At 48.9% G+C, this 17,658-nt stretch overlaps 1 protein-coding gene across 7 annotated transcripts in view; it reads right to left on the bottom strand.

Annotated features, from left to right (window-relative positions):
• LOC144590726 (methyltransferase-like protein 27) overlaps positions 1–17,658 on the bottom strand; it is a 127,989-nt gene that overhangs the window by 4,394 nt on the left and 105,937 nt on the right. For 5 of the 7 annotated variants that reach the window (XM_078395157.1, XM_078395158.1, XM_078395156.1 and 2 more), the window contains 4 exons: positions 13,179–13,299; positions 12,139–12,267; positions 9,816–9,954; positions 8,339–8,431 (listed from right to left, as the gene is read on the bottom strand). In XM_078395157.1, the coding sequence (XP_078251283.1) occupies positions 8,339–8,431; positions 9,816–9,954; positions 12,139–12,267; positions 13,179–13,298 (481 nt within the window). In that variant the 5' untranslated portion in view covers position 13,299. Of the gene's footprint in view, positions 1–5,917; positions 7,026–8,338; positions 8,432–9,815; positions 9,955–12,138; positions 12,268–13,178; positions 13,300–17,658 lie in introns of those variants that run through there. The other 2 variants (XM_078395162.1, XM_078395163.1) reach the window with 2 other exon arrangements.

Raw genomic sequence — 17,658 nt, 5'->3', positions numbered from 1 at the left:
AAAAAGAGAAGGTGTACGTAGCGGAGGCTACTGCACTGGCCCAAAAGGAGTGGCGACAGGAGGGTAACCCTACCACACAGTCAAAGTGTTTCAGATGCGGTAAGGTGGGACACTGGCAGAAGGATTGCAGGGCCCACACCAAGGAAGATAGGGTTGGCACCACCCAGCGCACCGAGGTCCCAGTTAAGCCGGAGATCATCGAAACAATGATCGAGGTGATGCAGTCCCTCATGGCCGCCCAGGGGAAGGTGGCAGTCGCTACCGGCTCACCGGGTGCGAGGGGGGCACTGGACATTCCCCAATGACATCAGCCCACGCAGCCTGCCTATCTGTATCCTCTCCGCTACGATGCGTGGAAGAGACCGCTTGTGGAGATGGTAGTGGAGAGGCAAAGGGGCAGTTATCTGTTGGACACGGGGGCTTCATGCACCGTGGTCCACACCGAGGAACCCTTTGACTCTCCCCTGTCCACGGGGGTCCCTTTCGCACTGGCAGGGTTCACAGGGAAGGAACAGGCTGGCGCGCGTTCACAGCCAAGGATGAGGCAGGTCACGCAGACAGGCAAGAATGCCTGCGTGAGGGGGGAGGACATTCTCCAGGAATGGAGAGTCTCCCGTTTTGGGTGGGATTCAGGTGAGGAAGAGCCTGATCAGCTCGACCAGGGGCTGGATCCCATTACGGAGGAAGAGGAGTCGGAGGGGGACGACAGTAACGTCCCCGAATCAAGCACCAGGAAGGCGGGGGTAGCGAGCGAAGGCTCACCACCTGTAGATACAGGTAGAGTGAGGCCGGATGCCGCGGGTATACCCAGCACCAAGGGGGCAGAGCTGGATGAGGCGGGGCCAGGGTCGGCAGCTGCGGGGGGTACCCGAGCTGCGGCACGGCAGGAACCGGTCCTCAGCCAGGCTGTCCAGGAGGCAGTGTCTAAGGTGATCCTCCGTAGGTCCAGCAGGAAACCCCAACTTAGGAAGTTTTGGCCAGAGGTCAATCACAGCCAAGTAGGGAGGAGGGAGCTTACGTCCCGGAGGGGACCTAGCCCCCGCCAGGCAGCGACAGGCTGCGGAGGATCAAAGGTGGGAGACAGCGTGGTGCAGCCGCAGGAGACGACCCGCTGCAGCCCTGACAGGGATTAGCTGAGCCGCCCTGGGAAGGCGGCACTGTATTATATTTTAGGTAATATAAATAAGGGGTGGATAGGTATTTTAGATAAGGATAAGCTATTTTTGTATAAGTTTTGTGGGGATAGTTAGCGTTTAAATAAAGTTGATGCGTCCAGGATGTGTGGGTGTGGGGTGCAGGCTGGGGGTCAAGAGACCCGCCCGCAGAGGCGTTTAACAAAGCCAAGCGCTCCCCAAGAGGCTGGCTATACCATTCTTCTTTATCTGTTTTCTGGAGTGGAAGGAGGCACTCGTATGGTGGATCTTTGCCACGGCGATCGGGTGTGGGTGGACCTATCGGGGCCACACCAAGGACATCATCGTCTACGGCTGCTCCGGGGACTCGGCTCCCATCACGACCGATGGGACTGGAAGGAGAGAAGCGGAGGAGACCGCAGTTTACTTCCATGAAGGCCGGTGGCCGGGGTGGCTGGGATCGAACTCTTCAGAGTATTCCAGCGCCCCAGGTTTTGCTTATCGGGACACCTCATTATGGTGCCCGAGAGTCAAGATCATCGCCCAAAAGATCAGCGCCACCGTTGGCAAAAGGATTGGCCTGGTATGCACGGGGAAGGTCCCCGCGAGCAGGCGGTGGTGGCTGAGGAAAACGAGCAGGACAATGGCCAACTCCACTGTTGAGTGGGAGAGACTTAACAACAACACTCACAGGACTATTTCTGGGACTAAAGAACAGTTGAGTGTGTGTTGGGACAAATGGTGGGAACCGGATGAGGGGATTTATATGTGTATGTGGGGTTCGAGGTATCGTTGCCCCACGGGCAACAGCATATTTTTCCAGAGACAGTGGCAGGATGACGGTAAGGGGATGAGGTGGGATGTTAGCTCGCGGGCTTGTGGGGTCCCCCTTTCCCCGATCCCGGTAAACGCCACTGAACTCATCACACGACCACGCATGACACCTCCCACAGTTCCACTGGCAGTAGCACAGGAGGGTGAGTGCCCAAAAACCACTAAGGGGAAAATGTAAAAGAGGGCAGCACCTCAATAACCGAGTACATCAAGGGGAATGGAGAGACCGTTACGTGCGGGTGGGCAAGCAGGACCCAGCCGCAAGCTGCTAGGAGGACGTGCCCCCCCTCCACACCGAGTAGACTGTGTTTTATATTGTCCCCTTTTAAAATTTGTATAAACTAGGTTTTTGTATTCGAATTTGTATCAAGAGTGATTGTGAAGGAATGTAAAAAAATGTATCGTTTTACTGTTGTATTGTTTTCATGTCCTACATTACAGCTGACACCAGTAGGAGGATGGCGGAGGCATCGGCCTGGGACAAGGTGTAGGTGTATGTGTCCGACATGAAAATGTACATACTTGTAATATAGTTTTGCCCGGGACACGGGCAGTAAATGTCAGCCTAAGATGGGGACTGTACGTTCGCAATGAAACACTAGTTTAGTTAAAACCTCAGGGGTCTGGATATGGAGAATCGGGAAAACATTGCTCAACCACATTATTTAATTGATTCGATAAGCTGGGGTTATGCAAATCAACAGGAGGGACTGTAAGATTTGAGAAGTTTTCCCTCATTTGGAAAGCAACACAATACCAAAGAGCTGCAGTTTGGACATTTTAAACGAGAGACTGGGGCTGATAGCGGAGAAAGGCTGCGGTCAGATTAACAAAGGATGTCACAATCCATGGGTCCTAAAATGGCCGCAGGACCTCGTGACCAGCCACAAAAAAAAGTAAAAACCTTACAACCCAGTCTCTAGGTTTCTGCAAAGCTACGGCCAGAACAAAAGATGGGTATTGGCCATGCAGAAACCTACGAAACCAGGTCGGAGTCCAGACACTGGGGCGCTGACATCAGCATACTCACAATGCCCCAAGCCGACCTAAACAGTTCATCTCAGTGAGGGGGCACAATAGCCCATAGAAAACTACCTGGTAGGTGATGGGAAACCAGTTAACACCCATCACCTCACAATGAAATCCCAATTTACACCTTCTGGCCATCCCCGGTATCCCCGAACATAAGGCAGATCAGAAGAAAACCTCATACATATCTTTTTGAACAAAGAGATTCCAAGATCTGGCGGGAGATAGGACGGGTCAGAAACAGTATAACTGGCCACTACTTTTGGGTTTTAAACTCAACGAAGAAATACTGGAAGAAGAAGCTGAAGCTAGAAGAAAACCTGCAAGAAACGCAAGCAGGCAAGAAAACGAATGCAGGAGGAAGAAAAGACAGGCAAGAAAAACGGATGCAAGAGAGAGGAACAGGCACGCAACTCGAGGAGAAATACTGCCAAACGAACAGCCAGTAACCCCAGTAATAGCCCCGTGGTGAGCATGCATTCCAAATCCTACATATCCTGGACATAGTTTAGTGTAGAGGGGAGGGTGGTTGTGAATAAACGTTGGGTGTGTACTAAAATATGTGTTGGTCAAGGTTGCGATGCGTCGTGCGTTCCCCATCTTACAGTCGTGTATGTGTCTTGCAGAACTGTGTTTAAGAATTCATAAGTAAAAGGTATTCGTGTATATGTCTTATAGAACTGTGTGTTTTATGATTCATAGTTATAAGTATTCGTGTAATTTGGTATGTGTTTCATAGTCATGTATTATAGAACTGTATAAGTATTCATGGACAATAGTCCCAAGTGCTGAATAAAAGCCTTTTTCATTTAAACCCTGGTTTTAAAATCTGGTCTGGTTGAATTTTTTCTGCACTATAAGAGCTCCTGCATCTAAGCCCAGTGTCTAGAACCGTAAGGGGTGAGTGGGTCGAACCACTCACGGGGAACCAGTGTGCACGGCCTGGTCAAGGGATCAGAGCAAGGCACGGGGACCTTAGGTCGGGCGAAAGCTCGGCGCAGAAACCCCTTACACCCTAGATAAATGAAATTTGGATGACAGCATTTGATTAGTTAATATTCTAGCTGTTGGGGATGTATATAAAAGTTTCACCCATGAACAAAAATTTTCACCTAATTGAAATTTTTCCATCACTGAGAAAAGATAGGGCCATTCTACTTGATCAAATGCTTTTTCAGCATCTAGCGAGATGATTGCTAAATCTTCGTTTAATAGTCTATTTGAATATATTATATTGAACAAGCGTCTCAAATTGAAAAATGAATATCGTTTGGCTATAAAGCCTGATTGATCGGGGTGTATCAATTTATCTATAACTAGACTTAATCTATGAGCTAAGATTTTCGCTAATATCTTCTGATCAGTATTTAAAAGAGCTATCGCCCTATACGAACCAGGGTCTTCAGAATCCTTATCTATTTTAGGAATGAGGATTATTGTTGATTCAGTCAGAGTTTGCGGTAATCTCTGTTGTTTAAAGGCGTGACTATATACAGTTTGCAAACGTGGAGAGATCAAATCACTAAATTTTTTATAAAATTCATTATTTAAGCCATCAGGGCCAGGAGTCTTCCCATTTTTCATGGATTTAATGGTCTCTTCAACGTCTTTCATAGTTATTTCTGCGCCCAGTGAATTTCTATCACTCACATTCAAACCAGGAAGGTTACATTCCTGCAAAAAGTTTTGCATCTGCGCAGAGCTATCTGTTATTTTTGATGAATATAATGACTGATAAAATTGCAAAAATCTCTGATTAATATCCTTAGGTAATTTAAGCAAATCTCCGTTTTCTGATCTAATTTTATGAATTGTAGAATCATCTTCTAATTTGCGGAGTTGACGTGCTAGCAATTTCTGTGGTTTATCTCCAAATTCAAAATGTTTTTGTTTAGTACATTGAAAAAGCTTTAAAATATGAGCTAAGAGAATATAATTTAACTTATATTTGAGAGCTGCAATTTTATTATGTATTTCAATAGAGGGAGCGATGGCATTTGTTATGTCTAACTGTTTAATCTGACTTTCTAGGTCATGTTGTTCAGCCCGCTTCTTCTTGTTTTGAGACGCTTGAAAGGCAATAATACATCCTCTCACAAACGTTTTAAATGTTTCCCAAAGCAGGGACGCAGGTGTTTCAGGGAGGTCATTTGCGTAAAAAAAAGTTTCAAATTGCGATTTAAGATAGTCATAACATGCTTTTTCAATTAAGATTTGCGGATTAAATCTCCAATTAGTCTGTTTCCCCGTTACTCCTTGGAGTTTCACCCTCAATGTTAAAGGGGCATGATCGGATATAATAATATTATGATATTTTGAATTATACGTATAAGGAATAAGTTTTGAGTCCACCAAGAAATAGTCAATTCTTGAGTAAGTTTTATGCACTGGTGAATAAAATGAATACTCTCGGCCTGAAGGATTTTCAATCCTCCAAACATCTTTTATATTTGCACTATTTATATAAGAGTTTAATAATTTACACGACTTGGATTTTGTTTTCCTTTGAGTTGACGATCTATCCAAATAAGGATCTAATGTACAATTTAAATCTCCTCCAATTATCAAGTTATATTGTCCAAATTCTGGAATGGTATTAAATATATATTTTTAAAATAACGGATTATCAAAATTTGGTGCATAGACATTCACCAATATCAATTTTGTAGAATATAGTTCTCCCACTAATATAACATATCTACCTTCAGTGTCGACTATAGAGGAAGTATGTATAAATGGTATACCCTTACGAATTAAAATGGCAACACCTCTTGATTTAAAGGGAAACGATGAGTGAAATAATTTATCAATCCATTTGCCTTTCAGTGCTATGCAACTCTATGACACTGGTGGCAGAAACGTAACCTGAATTCCTACAAATGGAGGTAATAAAAGAGCGACCAGAATAGTCAAGGTGGATTTCAAAATGGTTTTATTTAATTATTTGAGGTGATAACTTTGAGGAAAGAACAAAACAGGAGACATTGGTTTTACGGTACTTGTAATTTTTCACAGTTTTCGGAATCCCTTCAATAAGGAGTCCATAATATATTGATGACAAAGTTCAGGGAATGAGGAAATCAGGGGATATGATGGATTGGTGGCTGGCTTCAGAACAGGAAACAAAGAGTGAAAATGTATAAATGTTCAGACTGTAAGGTGGAGAGTAGGGAGCAAGGATCAGTGCTGAGGTTGCTGCTGTTCATAGTTTGCATTAATGATTTATGTACCGAAGCACAATTATTAAATTTGTAAATTGTGTGTGTTTGTGTGTGCATCTGTGTGTGTATCTGTGCCCATCTGTGTGTGCATATATATGTGTGCGTTTGTACGCGTATATCTGTGTGTGTGTGTGTGTGTGTATGTGTGTCTGTGTGCATGTGGATGGGCAGTGGAGGTGTATGAGGGGTTGCAAATGGAGGGACAGTCAAACCGAAGTATGTCAATAAATTAAAAGAGCACATTAATCTATTAGGAGAATGGGCAAGTAGATAACAAATGATGCTGCTATGTCTTAAGGTCCACTTGTAAACCAAACAGGAGTCGCTCAATGTAACATAGTCACAAAGAAATTCAGTGGGGAATTGATTAAGAAGAAACTTGTCTCCCAAAAGTGTCATGGAATGTGGAATTCTCTACCACAGACAAAGGGGAAGTTGAATAGTGTAGACAGGTTGAAGGACCCCACATATGAGGGAGATGGGTTAGAGAGGAATAGTGTTAGATTTGATAATGAGAGTGGGCAGAAGGTTGATGTAGAAAATAGATGGTGACAGCTGGGCAGTGTAGCCATATGCTTCTGTGCCAGATGTGTAATCTCTTCTGGTTATTTCTTCCTGTAGACAGATACGGTTCCATCAATGTATTCTTCAGACACTCCTGTGAGCAGCATGTCCTTCTGCCACTTCTCTATATATTGTTTCACAACCTCCTCCCACAGCCCTGTCTTCAGTAACTCTTGGATGGAAGCAAGCAGTTTACTCCTGTGATCACTCTCCTCAGCCCTCCATGTGACACAGATAAGCCCTCCTGAAAGAAAGACCAGCAGTCGCAATTAAAATAAATAATGGCATCACACCTTGCCGAAGAAAAGATGTCCTATGTTCAGGCTTGCAGTCTGCCTGACTAGAATCAGTCCAACAGCATGTAGTCACAGCAGGGGACACTGGATGGACCCAGGTCCCTACAGTGCGGCTCAATGTGGAGTGACCTTGACCCCCACAGTATGGGGCAGTGTGGAGTGACCCTGCTGTAACACCAGGTCCCTACAATACAGCTCAACATGGAGTGAAATAAAAAGGAATTGCAGATGTTGGTTTGTACCAAAGATAGACACAAAATTATAGAATACCTCAGCGGGTCAAACAGCATTTCTGGAGAAAATGGACAGGTGACTTTTCAAGTCGGGACCTTTCTTCAGACTTCTTCAGATAGAAGAAGGGTCCTGACCCGAAATGTTTGTTTGTTTTATGTGCATGTATGTCTGTGTGTGTGTATGTATATGTGTGTATAAATATATATACACACACACAAACCTTTTTTTCTCGTTTATTCCTTTGTTTACAGTGTAATGTTTACATTGTGGCGAGTCTAGAAGCGGGTGAGTGTTGAAGACGGAGTTTATTTGCATGGGCAAAAACCCCGTAACAAACGCAATACTCACAACTGTAGACAACCAACGAATACGTCTTTACCGGACGGAGTTCAACACTAGACTAAATCTTCTCTCCTGCGCTGGCCCACCTCGTGACGTCGTTAGCCAATCCGAGGGTTCGAACTCTCAGCCAATCCCTATGTCCCTACAACATATTCTGTTTTGTTGCAAGTAAGAATTACATTGCTTTATCTGGGACATATGACAATAAAACACTCTTGACTCTCTAGACTCTTGACCTGCTGAGTTATTTCAGCATTTTGTGTCCATCTTCAGTGTGGAGTGCTCCTGCTGTAACTCCAGGACCCTAGAGTGCAGCTCAGTTAGAGTGATCCTTCTGTAACACCAGATCCCTTTTGTATGGGTCAGTGTGAAGTGACCTTGCCATTTTGCTCTACCAGTTAAACATGGCCTGTATGTTTTATTTGGGTTGTGTGCTCCTTCCTTTGGCTGTTCCAATGATACCACTTCATTTGTGGGACCTTTCTACTGAGTAGAAACAAGGAATTGCAGGTGATTGTTAACACTGAAGGAGTACTGGATTAGCTCAGCGGGTCAGGCAGCATTTCTGGAGAACATGGAAATGTGACGTTTTGGGTCAAGTCCTCAAACATCACATATCCATGTTCTCCAGAGATACTGCCTGATCTGCTGAGTTACTTCTGCCCTTTCTGACCTTTGTACTGACCTGTTTTGGTGATTCTCAGCAATTCTGGAAGGATTTCCCATGGCAGATGTCGCTGGGATATTCCACCAACAACCATCACAACATCGTAGGTACCTGCAGGATATTTCAACAACAAACAGATATGCAACACAGATATTCACACACATCTGAAAGAGATGCATATGCTCTTAGAGATTAAATTAAATGAAACACCTGACCTGTTGAGGTACTGCCTGTGATAGACGCAAAATGATGGAGTAACTCAGCGATTCAGGCAGAATCTCTGTAGAAAATAAGTGACGCTTTGGGTCCAGACGCTTAGTATTAGTTTCAGATTTAGATTTAGACATGCTGCGGGGAAACAGGCCCTTTGGCCCAACGAGTCCGCACCGGCCACCAATCCCCATACACTAGCACTATCCAACACACACACAAGGGATAATTTACAATTTGTTCCGAAGCCAATTAACCTACAAACCTGTACGTCTTTGGAGTGCGAGAGGAAACCAGAGCACCCGGGGAAAACCCACGCGGTCACAGGACGAATGCACAAACTTCATACAGATAGTACCCATAGGTTAATAGCCTTTGCAAATTGGCCTTAGTGTATCGGGAATATATGCGGACGTAGGATAACATGGAACAAGTGTGAACGGGTGATTGATGATCGGCATGGACACTGGGCTGATGGGCCTGTTTCCATGCCTAATCTTTCAATCGTTCAATTGTGTCTACGTGGGTTTTCATCTAGTTGACATCTAGAGCAGCAGATGCAATAGATGAGGTTGGAGGAGGTGCAGGTGAACCTTTGTCTCACCTGGAAAGATTAGATGTCAACTTATTTACATCGGCGAAACCAAACGCAGGCATGGCGATCGCTTCGCTCAACACCTGCGCTCGGTCCACATTGACCAAACTGATCTCCCGGTGGCCGAGCACTTCAACTCCCCCTCCCATTCCCAGTCTGACCTTTCTGTCATGGGCCTCCTCCAGTGCCATAGTGAGGCCCACTGGAAATTGGAGGAACAGCACCTCATATTTCGCCTGGGAAGCTTGCAGCCCAGTAGCATGAACATCGACTTCTCCAACTTTAGATAGTTCCTCTGTCCCTCTCTTCCCCTCCTCCTTCCCAGACCTCCCTCTATCTTCCTGTCTCCACCTATATCCTTCCTTTGTCCCGTCCCCCTGACATCAGTCTGAAGAAGGGTCTCGACCCGAAAAGTCACCCATTCCTTCTCTCCTGAGATGCTGCCTGACCTGCTGAGTTACTCCAGGATTTTGTGAATAAATACCTTCGATATATACCAGCATCTGCAGTTATTTTCTTATACTTCCATTAAAGTTAGATAAGTCTGACTAACCACTAAGCATCTTGTTCCTTAAAGACAAGAAGATCTCTTCAATATCGGGCACAAACTCTATGCTCACAGATTATTCTACAGAATAAATGTGCGTCTCTCCTGGATTTCCATTGAAACAGATTATATCAGTCATTTACCTTCTTTTACGGGCAGCTGTTTATCCGCAGTTATCAGACAGTGCATCAGCTTCTGGTACATTCCTTTGGATTCAGATATCTTCAGCATTTCTTCACTGCCATCCATTCCATGGAAGTTCTTGAAGCCCAGTTTCTGCATCTGAAGGAATCAGAATTTTCTGCATTTCACCTTGCCCAACTTGCCCACACCGGCCAACAAGACCCAGCTACGCTAGTCTGAACTGTGGGGATATGGATTGGTCCATATCGCCCAAACCTATCCTGTCCATAAGGTGTCACCAATAAGATCCATAGGATGTTGGAACGTTGAGCGAAAACAAAAACAGACTACTGGAGGAACTCAGCAGGTCAGGTGGCATCTGTGGAAGGAAATGGATAACTTGCCCCCATTGAACTTGTTTCCTCATACCTCAACTCTATCTTATCCCCTCTTGTCCAACCCTTTCCCATCAACATTCAGGACATCTCATACGTTCACCAGCACTGGAACAACTTCCAATTCCTTGGCCCCCATTACCAGTACAACCGAGATGTTGATGGGAAGAGGCGGACAATGCTTTGGGCCAGGATCCTCCTCCGCACTAATGGAATAAAGGGGTGATTGCTGGTGGAGAGAAGTGAGTGGAAAGGGTGGTGGCAGAGCTGGCAGGTGGATGCAGGTGTGGAGGGGTTGATTGGTAGATGTGTCAGGTGGGGGAGAGAAGGGTGGAGATGGTAACCAATACTGGAGGTGATAATTGGAAGCCACTGGGTGGAATAAATGGAATGCTTATAATTTCATTCCCCCATCATTTGGAATAGAAAGGGTAAATGCACAAATGCCTTTTACCCAGAGTAGGGGAATCGAGGACCAGACGACATACGTTTAAGATGAGGGGGGAAAAGACTTAATAGGAACCTGAGGGGTAGCATTGTTACACAAAGAGTAGAACAAGCTGAGGGAGGAGGTAGTTGAGGCTGGTACCATCACAACATTAAAAAAACATTTTTATAGTTACATGGATCGGATAGGTTTAGGAGGCTGTGGGCCAAATGCGGACAGGTGGGACTAGTGTAGATGGGGTAAGTTAGTTGGCATGGGCAAGTTGGGCTGAAGGGTCTATTTCCATGCTGTATGTCTGACACTATGACTATCAGGAAAGCCTGAGAGATCAACAAATTTTTCTTTTGATCTTTCTCAGTTTCTTTAAATCAAAGCTCTGGTCATGAGCCTTCCCACTATGCCTGTCTTTTTGTTGAACATTCTTTGTCCAAATGCATGCTGGCACCTCTCCCCAACTCTTTCTCCACTGCATGATGACTGCATTGGGCTGCTTCTTGCACCCATGCAGAACTCGCCAATTTCATCACCTTCACCAGCTCCCCTCTTCCTTACCCGCTCCCCTTTCTTTCCACTCCTTTCCAACTGTATATCACCCATCCCTCCTCAATTCATGTCTCTCCATTTCCTATCTTCTCCCTACCCCCTACCCCATTCCCTTCTACTCATTATCTCTCCCTCACGTTCTATGTTGCATTCCCCACCTTCGTTTCTTATCTGATTCCAACATTTACAATCTCTTGTCTTCTCCCACTTATCATCTCCAGTGTTGGGCACTACCTTTCTCCCCTCCATCTGATCTCATCTACCAAACAATCCCTCCTCACCTGGGTCCACCTCTCATTTGCCAGCTCTGGGCCCACCCCCTCACCTCTCTGCCAGCTCTCACCTCTCGACTCCATCAGTCTGAAGAAAGATCCCGACCTGAAACATCGTCTGTCCTTTTTCCATTCATGCTTGCCATCTGACCTGCCGGGTTCCTCCAGCAGTCTGTTTTTGTGACTTACATCTGATGCTATTACCAGAGAAGATCACCGTGGAAACTGCTGAATCGTTATTAAAGCTTAAATGGTTAGAGGTAAAGCAGCACACTATTTCTATCCCAGTTTGACCTACTTAATGCTCTCTCGCATTAACTCTGTTTCTCTCTCCACAGACACTGCCTGCATTGCTGAATATTTGCAGCAAGCTCTGTTCTTAGTTCAGAATTCTAGCATCTGAAACAACACGGGGGCATTTCCAATAAACAACACAACTTCTAGACATGGCATGTTTGATGGAAGGTACAATTCTGAAAATGAAGTTATTTATAAAATGTTGGTCATTCAGATTTGCGAAAGAAACTGTGTGTGGTCGTGGTGTTGAGAATTTCATTATTTCTGTCCACATCCACAGTAAGAAACAGATTGACTGGGACCTCTTCACTAGCACTCCTGCATGGGCACAGATGGCTCAGTTTCACATCATTATCTCTGTGACATTTGATTAGAGTTTGTCTCTTACCAGGTCCGCCACCATCCCTGTTCCACAGGGCACATCGAAAACCAGCGCACTGCTTCGATCTTCCGAATATACTGAATTGATGGTTTCCACACCATGACTGGGAGCTTGGTAATCCATCACACTCATGTGCTGTGGAGAGACAGAGATTTTGCTCATGGTTAAAGGATTTTACCCTGGACAATCTATACCTTGCAGTTAAGGATGGTAGGAGGAGGACTAATTTGGAGGACACAAAGTGCTGGAGTAACTCAGCTGGTCAAGCAACATCCCTGGAGAACATAGATACACGACATTTTGGGGCTGAGACCATTTTTCAACCTGGAGTATGGAATGGGGTGTCTGAAAACCATGGAGAAAAACAGGCTGATCAATAGGCTGCCATTCACTGAATGGGAACATTTCCAATACTCTTAAAAATGTGGAGATGTCTACAAAGTGCTAGAATAAATTCAATGGACTGAATGGTCGCCTTCTGCTTGGCAATATATTTTTGATATAGATAGGCCGGCATGGTGGCACAGTAATAGAGTTGCTGCCGTACAGCACCAGAGACCCAGGCTCAATCCTGAGTATGGGTGTCATTTGTACGGAGTTTGTACCTTCTCCCCTGCGTGGGTTTTCTCAGAGATCTTCGGGTTCCTCCCACACTCCAATGACCTACGGGTTTGTAGGTTAGTTGGCTTGGAATAAATGTAAATTGTCCCTAGTGTGTGTAGGATAGTATTAATATGCGGGGATCGCTGGTCGGTGCAGACTCGATGAGTCGAAAGGCCTGTTTCCGTGCTGTATCTCTAAACTAAACTAAATATGACTGCACATCGAGATAGAGAAATGAAGCAGATAACAAAACAATTCAATTGGAGAAAACTTGGGGAAAAAGTTTCCGAAAGCTGGACATTTTGTTCATCATTGACATTTGTACAAAAGAGTAACTGGCATTATAGAGGATACATGGTGAGGCCCTAGGAACAGTGGCAAAGTTACTGCACAGTTGGATGGCGAGAGTCTTAGCCCCTAAAGTAAACATGTATAGACGTTACCTTTTCATAGTTCTCTGCCCAAGAGTTGTAAAAATTAACTTTCTCTTCTGTGTCCATTTCACTGTACATTGTGAGGAGGTTCTTGGTAGCAGCAGCCACATTGACTCCATCCTTATTCATCCTAAAACAATAAAAAAATCCTTGTTGGTAATATCCAGTTATGAGGGATTAAAATGAGGTATACCTTCTGATGGAGATACAAAGAACTGCAGATGCTGGTTTGCAAAAAAAGACACTAAGTGCTGGAGTAGCTCAGTGGGTCAGGCAAGTATCTCTTGAGAACATGGATAGGTGACATTAAGGGTCAAGACCCTTCTTTAGAATTCGTGTTCTCCAGAGATGCTGCCTGACCTATTGACTTTATCCAGCACTTGGTGTCCAACTTACCCTGCTGCAGTACAAAAGATTGAAACAGCACAGATACACCCTGCACCAAAACAATGTGCAAAGATTGAAACAAGACAGATGGACTCAGCCCACAAATGCTGCAAAGAGAATGAAACATGGATCCTACATTTTGTGCAAAGTTGTGCAAAGTGTTAAGTGCAAAGTACAAATATTGTGCAAAGTGTTACCCCTCAGTAAAACAGCGCATTGTAGTGGGTGCGGTCACCGTGGTAATCAGGCCAGACGCCAGGTGAGTAATTAATAACTTTAATAACTGTATTACCTGTGATATCAAACACCGCACTCGAGAAGAACGTGAGTCGACACACCCAAACCCTTTATAGTCCCAGACCACCTGACCCAAGGGGACTGACCCAGGAAGTGACCTAATCCCTCCCGTCCACTGAGTGCCGAGTGGAATGACCAAGGGAGTGGCCTAGCCCCCGGGTGCCGCCACAGGACCCCCCCCCAAGAACCGAAGGCACGAAACGGACAGGGGGACGGATGAAACGGCCAGCCCGTGTGCGCGCCACGGCGGGCGCAGGAAGCAGAACCACCCCGCCAGGGGAAGGCACCCGCGGGAACTTCGGGGGTAAGGGCCGGGACGCGGGACGACCCCGAGGGCGAGGCTGCGCCAGTAGCACCGGCTGGCTAATGTCCACATGCGCCGGCTTCAGCCGTGAAAGAGAGACCGTCTCAGGACGACCCCCCATGTCCAACACGAAGGTGGCAGAGCCCCGCTCAAGCACTTTGAACGGTCCCTCATAAGGCCGCTGAAGGGGTGGCCGGTGGGCATCCCGACGCAGGAACACAAAAGGACAGTCCTGCAGGGCGGAAGGGACATGTGACCGGACCGAACCGTGGCGAGACGTCGGCACTGGCGCCAGCGAGCCCACTGTCTCCCGAAGGCGTTGCAGGGCGGCTGAGGGCTGTTCTGCCTGACCCTGGGCGGGGGGAACGAACTCTCCGGGCACCGTCAACGGAGCCCCGTAAACCAATTCCGCCGAGGAGGTGGCCAAGTCCTCCTTGGGGGCGGTGCGGACACCCAGTAAAACCCACGGCAACGCGTCAACCCAGTCCGGGCCAACGAGCCGGGCCTTCAGAGCGGCCTTGAGCTGGCGGTGGAAACGCTCCACCAGGCCGTTCGCCTGCGGATGGTACGCTGTGGTGCGGTGCAGGTTAACCCCCAGCAGTTGGGCCATGGATGACCACAGCTCGGAGGTGAATTGTGGCCCCCCGTCGGACGTAATATGGAGCGGAACCCCAAATCTGGCAATCCAATTTGCCGCCAATGCACGGGCACAAGTAGAGGCACACGTGTCCGGCAGTGGAACTGCCTCCGGCCACCGCGTGAAACGGTCCACCATTGTCAGGAGGTAGGTGAAACCCCGAGAAGGCGGCAGCGGCCCCACGATGTCCACATGGATGTGGTCAAAACGGTGGCGAGGGACGGGGAACTCCTGGAGCGGCGCACGCACATGCCGCTGTACCTTTGAGGTTTGGCACGGGATGCAGGTGCGCACCCAATGCCCAATCTGCTTGCGTAACCCGTGCCAAACGAAACGGGAAGCCACGAGGGTCATCGTCGCCCGAATGGAAGGGTGGGACAGCCCGTGGAGCACCTCGAACACCCGGCGTCGCCAGGCAACAGGCACGATTGGGCGTGGCTGCCCGGTGGACACATCGCAAAGCAGTGTCGCGCCCCCAGTGCCACAGGAAACGTCCTCCAACCTGAGGCCCGAAACGGCGGTACGGTAGGCGGACATCTCGTTATCGGACAGCTGGGCCGCCGCCAGGGCTGAGTAGTCGATTCCATCAGCCACTTGCAGGACGGCGTGGACCGCGGGTCGAGACAAGGCGTCGGCCACCCGGTTGTCTTTAACCCCGATGAAACGGATGGAGGTATTAAATTCCGAGATGTAAGCCAGCTGCCGCTGCTGGCGAGCTGACCACGGGTCGGACACCTTGGCGAAAGCGAAAGTAAGGGGCTTGTGGTCCGTGTACGCGGTGAAAGTCCGCCCCTCGAGAAAATAGCGGAAGTGGCGGACCGCAAGGTAAAGGGCAAGGAGCTCGCGGTCAAAGGCACTGTAGTTCCGCTGTGCGCCGCTGAGGTGCCTACTGAAGAAGGCCAGAGGCTTCCAACACCCATCCGTGTGCTGTTCGAGCACCGCCCCAACCGCTACTTCTGAAGCGTCGACCGTCAGGCTGGTTGGTGCATCAACCCGTGGATGCACGAGCATCGTGGCCGCAGCCAGGGCTTCCTTGGCGTGTTGGAACGCCGCCACCGCATCGTCGGTCCATTCGACCTCCCTGCGCTTGCCCGCCATGAGATGGAAAAGCGGGCGCATGATCCGGGTTGCAGATGGCACAAATCGGTGGTAAAAGGCCACCATTCCCACGAACTCCTGGAGGCCCTTCACGGTGGTCGGGCGTGGAAACTGGCGCACCGCGTCCACCTTGTTGGGGAGCGGCAGCGCACCGTGCGTGGTCACGTGGTGGCCCAGGAATTCGATGGATGCCACCCCGAAACGGCATTTGGTGATGTTGATGGCCAGCCCATGATCGCTAAGGCGCTGGCATAGCTGGCGGAGATGGGCAGCATGCTCCTGTCTCGAGCGGCTCGCCACCAATATGTCATCAAGGTACACGAATACGAATTCCAAGCCACGGCACACGCAGTCCATAAGTCGCTGAAAGGCTTGCGCAGCGTTCTTGAGTCCGAACGGCATGCGGAGGAATTCAAATAGGCCAAATGGCGTCACGATTGCCGTCTTGGGGACGTCGTCGGGGTGGACTGGAATTTGGTTATAGCCACGCACCAGGTCGACCTTGGAAAATACCGTGGCCCCAGCCAGGTGGGCATTAAAATCCTGGATGTGAGGGACCGGATACCTGTCGGCGATTGTGGCATCGTTAAGCCGGCGGTAATCTCCGCAAGGACGCCAACCACCGTCTGCCTTGGGGACCATATGTAGCGGGGACGCCCACGGGCTGTCTGAACGGCGCACGATCCCCAGTGACTCCATAAGGCGGAACTCCTCCCGAGCGAGACGGAGCTTGTCCGGTGGAAGACGCCGTGCCCGGGCGTACAAGGGCGGGCCAGTAGTCGTTATTTGATGAACCACCCCATGCTTCGGGGCGGCGGAGTGGAACTGGGGGTCCAGAATATCGGGGAATTCGGCCAGAATTCGTGAGAACACTGCGTCCACGGACGACAGGGGCCCATCAGGGCGCACGACCGGGTCGCCCAAGCGGAGGAAAATGGGCTGCAGAGTGACGGAGTGCACTAAACGCTGCTGCTTAACGTCCACGAGCAGGGAATGTGCCCGTAGGAAATCTGCACCCAACAGTGGCTGGGACACATCCGCGATCACAAATGGCCACGAGAAGCTGCTCGCCCCGAAGTTGAGGGAGATCGTGCGCACACCATATGACCGGATTGTGGTCCCGTTGGCTGCGGCGAGGAGGGGACCGCGGTTACCACTACGGAGGTCAGCCTGCGAAGGGGGAACAACACTCACCTCCGCCCCGGTGTCTACGAGGAAACGGGCCCCGGAGCGGCGGTCCCACGCAAACACACGATGAATCTGGCCGGCCGCCGAAGCAATCAGTGACGGCCGGCCTCTGCGTTTCCCGGGAACGAACAGGGCTGCCGGCATTGACGGGCCGAAGGGCCCCACCGCCGATGGAAATAGCACCAGCCCCCTCTGCTGGGTTCCGTGAAAACGGGCGGCTGTGCGGGCCGATCTGACCACCAGCGACCTCCGGTGGCGTATGGAGGAACTGCCGGCAGGCTGCGCGCGACCCCTGGGTCCGACCACCAGCGACCTCCGGTGGCGGGTGGGGGAACTGCAGGCGGGCCGTGCGAAAAAAACGCGCCGCCGGCTGGGTGAGCTGCTGAAGCCGGATACCGTCGGGAAGGCTGTCGGGGAGAGGTAGAAATGCGGGCGATCGAGTCTCCTACCTGCGGGTAGTCGTCGGCCGTTGGATGGACTTCCAACGCGTCGAGGGCCAGGTGACGGGCCATCATGAGCTCATCGGCGCGCCTGCCCAACGCCTGCATGTTGGGGAACGGGGCGTCGAGGAGCTGCTG

This window comes from Rhinoraja longicauda, unplaced genomic scaffold (assembly GCF_053455715.1).
Source record: "Rhinoraja longicauda isolate Sanriku21f unplaced genomic scaffold, sRhiLon1.1 Scf000274, whole genome shotgun sequence".
Lineage (NCBI taxonomy): Eukaryota > Metazoa > Chordata > Chondrichthyes > Rajiformes > Arhynchobatidae > Rhinoraja > Rhinoraja longicauda.
Note: the sequence above shows the minus strand (reverse complement) of the source record. Positions and strands in the feature narration are given on the sequence as shown.